A 13,190-nucleotide genomic window follows, 5' to 3' on the forward strand; every position below is an offset into this window, starting at 1 on the left:
GCCCCTGCGGTCACCCTTACGGTTACTGAGTTACATGCAAAATATATTTCTTTACCACACAGAAAAATCGCTAAATACCATAATTCTAACAAGCTTTTGTAGTGGACTATGGGTAGCATTCAAGCACCGAAAAACGACCTTTAAGAAATTCTGATTTTCATTACTTGGGCTTAATTGTTCTTCTCGTATACAATTAATTTATGGACTTTGATCTTTCTGTTTATTAGTCTCCAATGCAGCTGACGAGAGATAACTTCTTAAAACACGTTTACAGCATAACGGATTTTTTTTTTATCAAATAACCACTGGGTCGATGCCATCAAAGATCCCCTTGGGTATTCACAAACCCCAAAGTCAGACTTGTCTGACCACGAAATATATCAGAATTATTTATCACATTTATAAAAATTTGCAGTATTACAAATTTCAAAATACCTGAAACACTGTGGCTTCTTTCGTTGTTATGCTCATGGTAGAATATGTTTTACAATGCTGATAACATTTAACATGAGGTAAAATATAAAATCCACTACGTTCATGCAGGTCATTATTGTCACCACAAAACTACATTGAGCACTTGGGATCATCAGATATGTTGGCTACATCGTTACACAAAAGTACAAGCATGCAAATCCATATTTTCATTGAAATTAAAGTTAACAAGAAACAACAAAACAATACGATAATTACTTGTGCATTATATCATCTGTGATGTATCCACAGGTCAAGAAAAAATTAATCTTCTGGTGCATTTAACAAAGCAATAAACATGGTTAAGTACAACATCATGTTGCTTTTCCGACAATTTTTCTGCAAGACCAACAACATCTAAAGACATGTTTTAAGTCATAATAAAATGAAATATTTAATTTCCATTGAAACATTGATATAATCAATCCCATCATTTTATGCTATTGAGTCTACGAAATCAGTTCCTAGAAGTAAAACCATCTATCTATTGAAACTGCTTACATAGTCCTGTAGCAGGACATAAAGATTGAATTATGAATCAGTTTCCACGTTTATAGCTTTATTTTCATTTGAATTAGATCTTTTAAGTGAGGAATAACCCTTCAAAAAGCCCATATCATTGCTGAGAAGGGGGTTGTTTGGTTTCAGGTAGGAATCACGCTTCATGTCTTCTTTATCATTTAAAGGAGATGTTTTTGTTGGTACAGAATAACTATGCAGATATTCCATATCATTGGTTTGAAGTTGGTTGTACGGGTTTAAGTATGAATCACGTTTCCCGACTTTATCTTCTACAGAAGATGGTACAGAATAACTATGCAGATATTCCATATCATTGATTTGAAGTGGGTTGTACGGGTTTAAGTAGGAATCACGTTTCCTGACTTTATCTTCTACAGAAGATGGTACAGAATAACTATGCAGATATTCCATATCATTGGTTTGAAGTTGGTTGTACGAGTTTAAGTATGAATCACGTTTCCCGACTTTATCTTCTACAGAAGATGGTACAGAATAACTATGCAGATATTCCATATCATTGGTTTGAAGTGGGTTGTACGGGTTTAAGTAGAAATCACGTTTCCTGACTTTATCTTCTATAGAAGATGGTACAGAATAACTTTGGAGATTATCCATATCTTTGATGAGAAGTGGATTGCATGGGTTCAAGTATATATCATTTTTTCTTCTTATATCAAAGCTTTTATCCGAGTGTTTCTCTCGCCCTTCCATTGGGGCAGAGAAATTATTTTCCGCACCACACGGAGAGTGCGGATTTGATTCGTTGATTTTGTCGTCTTTATCTGAAAGACTTAGAGCATCATTTTGGGGCTTTTTGTGATGTACTTCACATATGTGCAGTTCATTTTTGTTGTCAGTTTCATTGTGTTGATGATTTTGCAGCGTCTTGATTAGTTCATCACAAGAGCTACCTTCAGAAGAATTATCCTCCACAACTGTTAGATACGGCTCTACAGTAGTATCATACTCACGACTACGATAATCTCCTCTAGTTGTGACAAACGTTTCAATTTCATTTTCACTTGGATAGACATAATGTGTCATTTTGTTTTCGTCGATTAATTCATACTGTTCCGAATTGTCACCATTCTCACTGAATATGTCATCTTCGTTGTCGTTTACATTTGCTTCGACACGATTTTTATTCTCGTGTTCAGGTCTACCTTCAATTATTATTTTTCGTGATTTACAGTTTTTGTTAATTAAAACATTGCAACCAATAGACAAAAGCAACACGATTACTAAACCAGCCCCCAAGCTGACAATGTAAAAGTTGTCTCGAAAGAACGAACCTGAAACAGAAGCGATTGCAAGTCATTTATACATAAAATGTCATGTTTAATCTGTTACAACAGTACTTTCATTAATATTATTCCCCTTTTCACCAAAAAGAATGATTTGTTTTTGTTAAATGTAGCTTTCATCATCCCTTACGGATTACATAATACCACTGACATAGCAAATTGTGTTGCTGCGGCATATAATAAATTTAATTAATAGATGCTCGTCGTCAATGGCATCCTTTCATGATTTTTTTGTTTGGTTTTTACTATAGTCCTGTGTTTTTGTTTGATTTTACTTTAGTCCGATGTTTTTATTTGATTTTTTTTTCCTATATTACATTTATTCCAATCGTTCTACTTATTTATTATTTATATTATCCGTACATTTATTTTTGCTGTATGTTTCTAGAAATACCCGGATTATACCTTGTTGTTTGAACCTTCCCAACCAATAAATATCAATTAGTAGATGAGTTTTTTTTTCTTGTAAAAATCTAAATGTCTTTTATGCTGGGTTTAATGTATGCTTTGGAATTTCTTTTCTGATCCTTCTTGCCCAATTCAATTCTTTTATTGTTTACATCAAACTAATATAGCACATAAACCTGGATATTGCCTACATATTATCATCCAATCAGGCCAACATTAAGGAACAACAACAAGACCAATAAAGAGCATTACGTCTTGAAATTAAAACTAGAAAAAAACTGCGCTTCCTACGTTGATACCCCACCCGTTTCATTCAGTGATGTAGGAAGTATACCAGGTAAGAGATGGTTATCCATATGTGCCCATGCGCCATATTCATGAATGTCAAATTCCATGTTTTGCTAATATGAAACCACAAAATTGATTTGGATCAAAATCTAAAATTAGAAACCATACGAATTAAAGATTTAAATTATGTTGTGTACATACAATTTAATTTTTTACATTATTCATATATACATAGCTCTTACCGTTGTCGACAATATTATCATCTTTATTTCTGACATCTGAAAAGGGGAAGTAAGCGCGAATAAGGAAATCCGCATTGTTTCCATTTGTCTAGTCTATTTATGACAGATTTGAGCATAGTTTTTATTTATTTGGAATGTAATTTTGAATAAATTTAAAATTCTGATGTATATCTAAATAAATATCATGTTTCAAAATTTGTAGGCAGTCTTTAAATATAAATAACATCAATTTGACTCTAAAACACTAAAACGTTTGTATAATCAATGTATATAAATTGTTTAATAGTCTACAAAAGTGTTACGCTTTGTGTGTGTGACTTTTAAAATACAATTACTTTTCTATATACAACCTCTCAAAGGATGGGTATGTACATGTTATTTTATCTTTTAACTCTTCTTTTAATTAAAACAGAGATCCTTTTTCTCTTTTTGCCATCTGAACTCTTAACATGTAAGTACAAATAAATATATATATATATGACGTCTTACCAGCAGTGGTTTCTTCAAGTTTGTTCTTTTCTTTAGTAAACGTTTGCGTATAATCTGAAACTACCAATATTAAGTATAAACTATTCGTGTACAAGACAAAATAGAAACTTCATATAACCAACTAATTCAAATTCCAATACCAGAGAACAAAGGTTATCCTACGGTTTTGACAAGATAGCCAACTACATGTATTCATTTTGTTTTCACGACCATAAAATATTGACAGTTCTTAACTTCAATTTATCCTATACAACAAATCTCATCCTCCAACTTTCCATTTTTTACGCCAAAAGCTAACGCGTCGTTTTTTTATCATACCCTTTCAGTTAGGATACTAACAAACTAATAAACCCAATAGTCAAAAGTAATAGTCAAAAAGGAAAGATCATATAAATCTAAAATATGAGTGCACAATGGGAATATGTAATAAAAGTTCCACCATTAGGAGGTTTAGGATGAGTTGCAGATATGACATTGGCAATTATTGCAATATAAGCAAACATAGTGTAGTTACGCTAATTGTACTTTTCAGTATAAATATAACATACATATTCGGGTTGAAATCTCTTTATCCAGATAAGGGTTTATACTTGTTGCTTCCACCAGTACTATCAATACAAATATTAGATAAGTAATGTTTGTATCATCTTTTTACTTCATATTTCAACCTGGTACTTAAAAGGTAATAAAAAAACTTATAAATAAAAACCAAATGCCTTTCAATGCAAATGTGAACATAGAGTTTAGCGAAAATGCAACTATTTTTAATCTGTCGAAAACAATTGAAATCTGACATACATAATGTTCCAACACAGCTTTGACCTTTTTATGGTCAAGTATTCAGTTTTATATGATTTGATGTTTTATTCGTACTTTGCGTAGAATTAGTATTTATCGACATTTGTCCATTACATACATTATCTACATCATGAATATATATATAAGTCTAAAGGATTGTACAACGATACCGATAAAGATGTTAACACACTATAATAAAGTATATAATGGGCAAAATTTTCAGTCAACAAATGACCTTCTTCAGTGCCTTAAATAAACTGAGTGTGTATGAAAGTATATATCAGTTTATTTAAGGCACTGAAGAAGGTCATTTGTTGACTGAAAATTTTGCCCATTATATACTTTATTATAGTGTGTTAACATCTTTATCTGTATCGTTGTACAATCCTTTAGACTTATATAGTTATTTTTGTTTGTGCTGCATCGTCATGACTGGACGATCCGATACCCATTAAGTTTGCTGGTTGGCAGTTTCCTTTAGACTTATATATACATTTGTAAAAGAGATTGTTAAAAGCGCGATACCACACCGCTTGTTTTCTTCTCATTCTGTTTACTTTAGAGCGTCAATTTTTTTTTTTTATTTTAAAAAATACTGACTTCTAAAATATCTTACTTTTCTGCTTACCTAGTCTGGTTGTTTGGTTAACAAATGATAATGATGAAACTGCTTGCATGTCACAAATATATGTACCGCCATCCGTTTCATTAAAACCGAAGATGCAAAGATAAAATATTCCATTCTTATGGTCTTTCTTTAAGTGATATCTATCATCAACCAGATTTCCTCCGCTCAATATTGTTTTGCGGTCTTCTTGTCGGAACCACCGTATGCTGCCTTCAGATACATTAGATATAATGTTACAATTCAATGTAACGTTGTCGCCGACATATGTATATAATTCTGTATACCAGCTATTATTAATTTGACTTGCATTATAACCTGCAATAGTTAAAGGTTGATTTTGAAAAAAATCAAGAATTTTTCTTACAACTTTCGATCTGGATAGTAATTTATATCTTAAAAAAACACTATTTTCTTACAAAATATTCTTTCTTTGCAATTCTGTATGTTGTATTTTCCATAAACATGTGCGTTGCGAAAAGTTGAAAACACATACAGTTTGTGGATGGAAGGAGAGTCGCCAGTTTTCCGCTGAAACTTCAAATGAAGGAAATGTTACCTGAACAACACACAGAAACAAATAAACGCACTAATTTAGCTATGAGAAAGTTTGAAGCGGAAATCACTATTTCATATCTAACCGGAACATCAGGCTCAATCCACTCAGTGTAATGTCAAAAAGACTATAAGGAAATATTTTGATATGAACTCATGGAATTGTGGAGAAATCATACCATAATTGGGAATTGAAATACAGAGAAATATTGAATAAAACGATTCATGGTTATTATGACGTGATTATGCGAACCATTATGACAAAGAATCATTTAAAAGCCAAAGAAACCGAAAATAAATATCGAAGAAGATAAAAAATGACATAGAAGCCAATAAGAGGGAGATCGCAATCTAGATGTGCTATTCGACAAAAAATATTCAAATTGCTCAAAAAAAATTTTTAGATGGTCAATGTGAAAGATAACGCATGTTATACTGGCGAATCATTTTCAGGATTCGCTTATTTTCACAAAGTGCAAAGAAGTGACTACAGGCATGCAAAGCAAAGACCAGTAACAAACCCAAGAGAGATGAATTTTGCTCTTCAATAGGTTATTAAAAGATTAATTTATCGTGATAAAGCGAGCACAAAAAATGTGGGAGCCACAGTCATAATGGACAAAGACTAATTTTTTACTTGTTGTAAATAAACAACAGTCAAACTTAAATAATATTACCAAGCTGATAATTCAATATATGAATTAACAACTCTAAAGGTCAAAATATTTGTCTCAAAATTTGAGAGCAACCTCAGAAAAAATCTAAGAGATTTTTTGATACATAAAGTGGTCAACCAAGTAACTTCTGTATGGACTTCCGAATAAGCGGTGGAACTTCATCAATGTCATCAATTTATCGATCTTTAAAAACAGGCCCTTCTTCTAATACTCAGATATTATGTATATTTTTCCAACCTCTATGTCTGATGATGAGTTTTGGATTTTCATAGTACATACCAGAACAAGGCATTGAAGAACATCGATGTAATTATGATCTACGCTAACATTAAAATTCACAATTAAAATCTTTGATTGGAAATTTCTAAATAAATTAGTTTTATAATTCTCTAAAGGTTTTATATTGAAAGTACTAAATTCATGCAATGCATTTCTTTCTGAGCTAATTTACCTACAAATAAAAGGGAGAGCAATGGGAATAGGAATTGTGCCTGCGTAAACCATCACAGAAATGGATTTTTTTCTAGAGGACAAACTTTATGACATTCAAAGAGATTTTAAGAATGGATTTCTTACAAATAGCCTACTAGAACAGGAATATGACAGATTAAAGTCATTTCTACAAAGTTATGGCCACAATCATGAACTCGTTGATCTTTAGGGTGTATCATTTGTATCATAAGAACTGAATTGTTCACATTGTCGTAGTTTTCCTTTCCAATTTCTTCTATCCTGGATGTGACATTTTATGAGCAACTCGGTAGTGTTTCTAGAAAAGCAAAGGACGTTTACTCTTCAGGTGCATCTGATCCATACTCCTGGTTTTTAGTGTTGGCCGGGTTGCTCATTCAATTTTGTTTCTTTGCACGTGTTATCTTGGTTATTCCATGTTCGATGTTGAGTGTGTCTGTTTTTCCTGTCTGGTCTTTGTCCTTAGATTATATTCTTTTGGTTAAGATTCGAACATTCGTTCCATTGATTACTTATACATAACACAAAATACGAGACTGTTTTATATAACACAGCTTTCGTCGCGACTTGTAACCAATCTACCATACCTTCACCAACCCCCTAGATAAAAAACCCTGGTATTAGAATCAGCATTCATTAAAATAGGGCGGCAACCTCCAAATTTAAACAGCTAGTTCTTGTGATGAAAATGCGTAACTAAAGGCCACGAACCACATTGTGGGGCATGTAAATTTCTTGACACAGAAAGGTTACCTGTATTTTCACTAAAGTTATCTAGGGTTTGTGTAATATCCATCTCAACATAGCAAAGTGTAAGCACTAGAAGTTAAAGCATAGTTTTATCAATTGAAGCAAGATCTCACTAAACATCTGATACATTTTTGTTGATCTCTAAAATTTCTCATAAAAATGTCTGACATAAAAAAATGACCTAGTGGTACCAATGTAAGGTTCCAAATTAAAATAATGTGCACGTATATAATGCGCATATACCAATGAATAATATACTGTACATCTAAAGTAATTAAGCTATAATATTTTTGCTGCGTACTATATATAATGATCAACTTCTTACCTTTGAGTCCCAAGCCAAAGTAAATTCCAATCAGTACTAAAAATAATCGTTTATGGCTAGAATACATGTTACTAGACTGGCAGTTCCTCTTTGCCCAATATATAGATACGCTCTATTTTCTTCTATAACAAATACCTAAAAAATCTGGCGATAAACATAAGCAAAAACTACAAGCATTTGCAAATCAAATACAAACACATTTCTAGTAAGCGTCCTACAAGGTCAACAAATGACTTATAGAAAATGGGTTTAAAATCACTTTTTTAAATTTACCACCTGCTCGTCCTGTTTCTGTGTCAGTTTGAGTTTTATCTAATATTAACTGTTTACTCCATTTTTGGTTTGTTTATTAGTTTTTTTTCCAATATCGGAGATCGGAATTAATATAGCAGTCGCCTGAGCTGAGAGAATGACTGTTATGATAACTTCATGAGCATGCTCAATATACTTACACTCTAGCGAGGTAGGGCCTGGGTAGAACAAATTAATTTTCCTTACGGAAGTGTATACTGAGCATGCTCCAATCATGCTCTCATCGTCTAATCTACAGTTAGCATCCACGGCAAAACGACTCTGTCGATATTCATAGGTGATCAAAATCCTCGGAATTTATGCAGATTGTTTGAACATCAACCATTATTGTTATTTGCATAGATATCTGACTTGTAAAGAAGTAATCTTTACTAATTAAAAATGCAGTTATTAAATTCCCATATGAGGTCATTATAGATCGGATGAAAGAAAGGAACGCTTGGGATAGTCCACGACATTTTATGACATGTCGTCCAGTTTCTATAAACCATGTACATAGTACTAGAATTTTCATTACGCGAATATTGTGAGGATTTTAAGTATTATTTCTGATTTAATTTTGATTGAAACATTACATAAGAACTTTGATTTTGTTGTTGTTGACTTGTTTGCAATGACAACATCAAAAGTATAGAAAACCTTTCAAGCCAATATAACAATAACATAAATGTGACGAATTTATTTGACAAAAATCCAAGACGGGAAAGGAGTCATGGCCATCGCCACTATACGTCACCTAAGTTACATGATATCTCCATAGATGGTCTCCTTCCTTTCATACAAAAACCTCTTGGACTTGATCACATTAGAACCAAACTTTATTCTATACCTCTCACTCTACTACACTCCCTTTATAAAACAAGTCTTGACACTCCTGTTTCTGACCCCACCTCATCATTATACAGATTTGTTGCCATCATTTTGGATATTGGTTTCCACAGACTCTTTAAACCAGTTTGTGTGAAAAGTCAAGATGAAGAAAAACGATCATTTCTTCCACTACTGTTTGTCAACAAAGGTATAGATGCAATTAATTTGGCTAACATACTCCATCACAAAAACGTTACCAACCAAATTCCCCCATATTTCAGACAAATCCATACCAATTATTTCATATTCCTATACTTCACCCATCGCATCCAAAATTTTCAATTATAAAAGGCTATTGCAGAACTTCGAGATTGAGGACTTCAAGGCTAAACCACCTGACTGTTCTTGCAAAACCTCTCCATTCAAATATGGTCCTTCTGGTCACGTCGTTACAAGAGATTTATCCATGATCGAAAACGAATCTCTGCGTAATATCCTTTCTAAAGGTCCCAAGTACCGTGAACCACGCTCCATATATTGGAATTATAACTTTAAAGTTCTTATGGATGCCGTCGAGGACTATGCAAGAAAATGGATAAAACGAGAAAAAGAAGACATTGATTCTCTGTCAGAGTGGTTAAAGGCCGTGAGGTCTTTAATTTTGAAACGAATGAAAGTTTTAAGTAGGTCAATGAGTGCCAAGGCTACATCAGTTTTCAAAGACCCCGATGTAACAAAAACATTGTCTACTATACATGACAAATATGTTGTCGTAGCAGCAGACAAAGCCCAAAACAACATTGTTTTTGTCTGCAAAACGTTTTATATCCAATGTTTATTATAAGAGGTAGACGTAGAAAATTATAGCAGTGATAAGACCTACACTGCTACCACTCCCTCCAAAGAAGAGATTGTAGAAAACCATAAATCTGTGAGGAGGAGGATGATTGTGATTTACCGTCTATGAACTGGATTCCTAAACTTCACAATCCATACAAACAACGTTTCATAGCTGGATTTGCAAAATGTACCACCAAACCACTTTCAAAACTTTTAACTTCTATACTCACAACTGTCAAAGAGGGTCTACAGTCCTACCACAACACTTGTTACTCCCGTAGTGGTATTAATTCAATGTGGATCCTGAAAAATTCGAAAGATCTTTTGGAAACAATCAGTTCAGGACTATTATCTGAATATAATAGCATTAAAACCTTTGATTTTTCAACACTGTATACTTCTATTCTCCATAATCAGTTAAAATCCCGACTTAAAAACATTATACATCGTTGTTTTTTCCAAAAAAGATGGTACACCTAGATACAAATATATAGTTCTTGGTAGAGATTCCTCATACTTTGTAAGAAATAATTCCAAACCATCTTCCAAATAAACAGAGGAAGATGTTTACAAAATACTGGAATTTTAACTGACAACATATTTGTCCAGTGTGGTGGACGCGTTTTTCAACAAACGGTCGGCATTCCAATGGGAACAAATTGTGCTCCTTTACTTGCTGACTTATTCCTTCACTCTTATGAGGCTGACCTTATAGCTGATCTGATCAGAAAGAAAGAATATCGTTTGGCTAGATCCTTCAATCTCAGTTTCCGCTATATAGATGACGTATTATCTTTAAACAATCCTAATTTCGGGGATTTGATACATCGCATCTACCCAAAAGAACTTGAGATAAAGGATACTACAGACACTGTGAAGTCAGCCTCATATCTTGACCTACACTTAGAAATCGATGGTAAGGGAAAACTATTGACCAAACTTTACGACAAATGTGATGACTTTTCATTCAGAATTGTCAACTTCCCTTTCATCTGTGGCAACATCCCTTCGGCTCCTGCGTATGGAGTGTTCATATCACAACTCATACGTTATGCCAGAACTTGCCGAAACTACGCAGACTTTTTGTATCGCGCTAGAACTCTAACAAATAGGCTTCTGGAATAGAGTTATGTTGCTACAAGATTGAAGTCATCACTACAGAGGTTTTATGGCCGTTATCATGAACTCGTGGATCGTTATGGTGTATCCATCAGCACCATGAAAACTGATTTATTCAACGGGTCATAGTTTTCCTTCCCTCGTTTGTCTACCCCGGACTTGACTTTTTATGAGCAACTCGGCGGGTGTTTCTAGAAAAGCAGAGGACGCTTACCCTACCGGTGCACCTGGTCCATGCTCCCAGTTTTTAGTGGAGTCCGAGTTGCTCATTTACTTTTGTTACTTTGTATGTATGATTTTAGTTACTTTATGTTCTTTTTTTTTGTGTATGTCTGTTTTCTATGTCTGGTCTTTGTCCCTGGATTACATTCTTTTGATTACCGCTATAACCTTGGTTCCCTTGATTACTCTTGCATTGATCGAGCGTTCATTTTCTTAGCTCACCTGACCCAAAACGTGTTGTGAGCCATTTCCATCTCTAGGAGTCCGTCCTCGTCGGCTTTTATAAATATTTCTTCAAGCATCTTCTTTTCTAAAACTAAATGACATGTGATAATGAAAGCTGGCATTAATGTTTAATATAGCATCCTAAAAAAATAACAGCGTTTGGATTTTTCATCCATGAAAAAATGTGGTCTTCATGTCTGGTACGCCGCTTATTAATTTTCAAGGTTTGGGTATATCTCAAATCTATAAGGAATAAAGAAAAATGATAGTGACTCTTTCTTCGGTTTGAATAACAATACAATAGTCTTTAATGATTCGAAGTTGTAGGACGACTCCTTGGTAGAGTTGCTGTCATTGGAATGCAAAGAATGACGTATATTTGCCTTTTTATCTAATATCTAGAAAGCAGACAACAGAACCTTTCTATTGGTGAAATAGTCCTTATGACTCTTTAATCATCTCATAAGGAGTAATCAAGGTAACAAAGATTCTTGCAGAAATCAACAGAAACTAATCATGGGACAAAGACCAGACATGGAAAACAGACACACATAACGAAGAACATAAAATAACCAAAATAATGCGTACAAAGCAACGTAAGTAAATAAGCTACTCGGGCCCCACTAAAAACTGGAAGCACGGACCAAGTCCACCGGTAGGGTAAGCGTTCTCTGCTTTTCTAGAAACACCAACCGATCAGCTAATAAAAACTCGAGTCAGGGGTAGACGAAAAAGGAAAGGAATACTATAACACGTTGAGTAAATTAAATCAGATCACCTTTGTCCCCATATTTAAAACGTTGCTAAGTGAGTGAGCATTGTTTATTTACAACATAATATGCACACATAAAATTATCCTTAATCAGACAAAGGGAACTTAAGGAGGTAGACCTAGGGTAGCGGACATAACTCTTGAAATCAGTGGTATGTTTGTATCATACTCAATTTAACCAAGGCCTATCAAGCTTTCATTTGAAACAGAATGACATCAATCCAAGTTACTTTGACGCTTACATGAGATTGATGAAAAATGATTAATACAAACTTTCCAATGATTTGTAAGAGTTGTGTCCCTTACCCTAGGTCTACGTCTAAGTTTTGTGAATTGATTGTTCCGGGCATGCATTCTGTGAATGTAAAAGACTCGCGTTAAGTAGGAAGTAAAAGAATGTCCATCCTCCAAGAGCGGAATTTAAATAACTTTTTAAAAATATTAAATACATCGTATAACTTATCGTATTAGTTAATCCTAATTTAAACAAAAAAATCAAAATAAATTGGTGAAATCTAATTAACACATATACTTACTGTTACATATTGTAGTTTGTATTTATTGACTGAATTATTTCCTTGTAGAATTGAAATGACGACATTACACACTTGAAATTTCTAGGGTTCGGAGGAAGTCTCTTGTTTGTTCTCCAATTTATTTATATGTACATGTAATTATCTAACTTATATTTTCAATAAATACAAAATCATGTTGAAAGAACTTGTCAAATTGTCAAATTTTGAATTTGAAAAATATGTGCATAGCGTGTCCAGTATCAGTACTGCTAACAACACAAAATCTCTATCATATTCTATTTTTTAATGTCCTGGTCCACAATATATGACCACTAGCTGATGACATCATGCTAGATTCTTTAATGAAGGTGATTCAAAAACCAAATCGACCGTGTCTATGGAACGCCTAAACTGTCTGATGAGATACACATTTGTTAATGTGTTGTCAAT

The 13,190-nt window shown here is 33.5% G+C and overlaps 1 protein-coding gene across 3 annotated transcripts; it reads right to left on the reverse strand.

Annotated features, from left to right (window-relative positions):
* Positions 1-626: 626 nt before the first annotated feature.
* Positions 627-12,979, reverse strand: LOC148617156 (uncharacterized). 3 transcript variants are annotated; one of them, XM_088584513.1, is made up of 8 exons: positions 12,762-12,978; positions 11,451-11,544; positions 7,926-8,060; positions 5,151-5,465; positions 4,273-4,332; positions 3,725-3,784; positions 3,236-3,271; positions 627-2,285 (listed from the first exon to the last, which is right to left on the reverse strand). In XM_088584513.1, exons 3-8 carry the CDS (start codon positions 7,990-7,992, stop codon positions 1,003-1,005), a joined length of 1,821 nt encoding a protein of 606 aa, XP_088440639.1. In that variant the 5' UTR covers positions 7,993-8,060; positions 11,451-11,544; positions 12,762-12,978; the 3' UTR covers positions 627-1,002. The 3 variants fall into 3 exon arrangements, with proteins under 3 accessions (XP_088440639.1, XP_088440638.1, XP_088440640.1); XM_088584512.1 differs by having other exon boundaries at positions 7,926-8,069; XM_088584514.1 differs by having other exon boundaries at positions 3,725-3,778; positions 7,926-11,544; positions 12,762-12,979.
* Between the last annotated feature and the right edge of the window lie 211 nt (positions 12,980-13,190).

The sequence above is a fragment of the Perna viridis genome, chromosome 5, assembly GCF_037379345.1.
Source record: "Perna viridis isolate PV_CMFRI_1.1 ecotype Kerala chromosome 5, ASM3737934v1, whole genome shotgun sequence".
Taxonomy (NCBI): Eukaryota; Metazoa; Mollusca; class Bivalvia; order Mytilida; family Mytilidae; genus Perna; species Perna viridis.

What these genes read in the sequence shown, in the direction of transcription:
- LOC148617156 (XM_088584513.1), bottom strand. Translation starts at nt 7,992, where the DNA reads ATGTATTCTAGCCATAAACGATTATTTTTAGTACTGATTGGAATTTAC. An exon ending in CTTTGGCTTGGGACTCAAAG is followed by an intron (nt 5,466 to 7,925) that starts GTAAGAAGTTGA and finishes TAACTATTGCAG; the next exon opens with GTTATAATGCAAGTCAAATT. An exon ending in TAACCAAACAACCAGACTAG is followed by an intron (nt 4,333 to 5,150) that starts GTAAGCAGAAAA and finishes TTGTATTGATAG; the next exon opens with TACTGGTGGAAGCAACAAGT.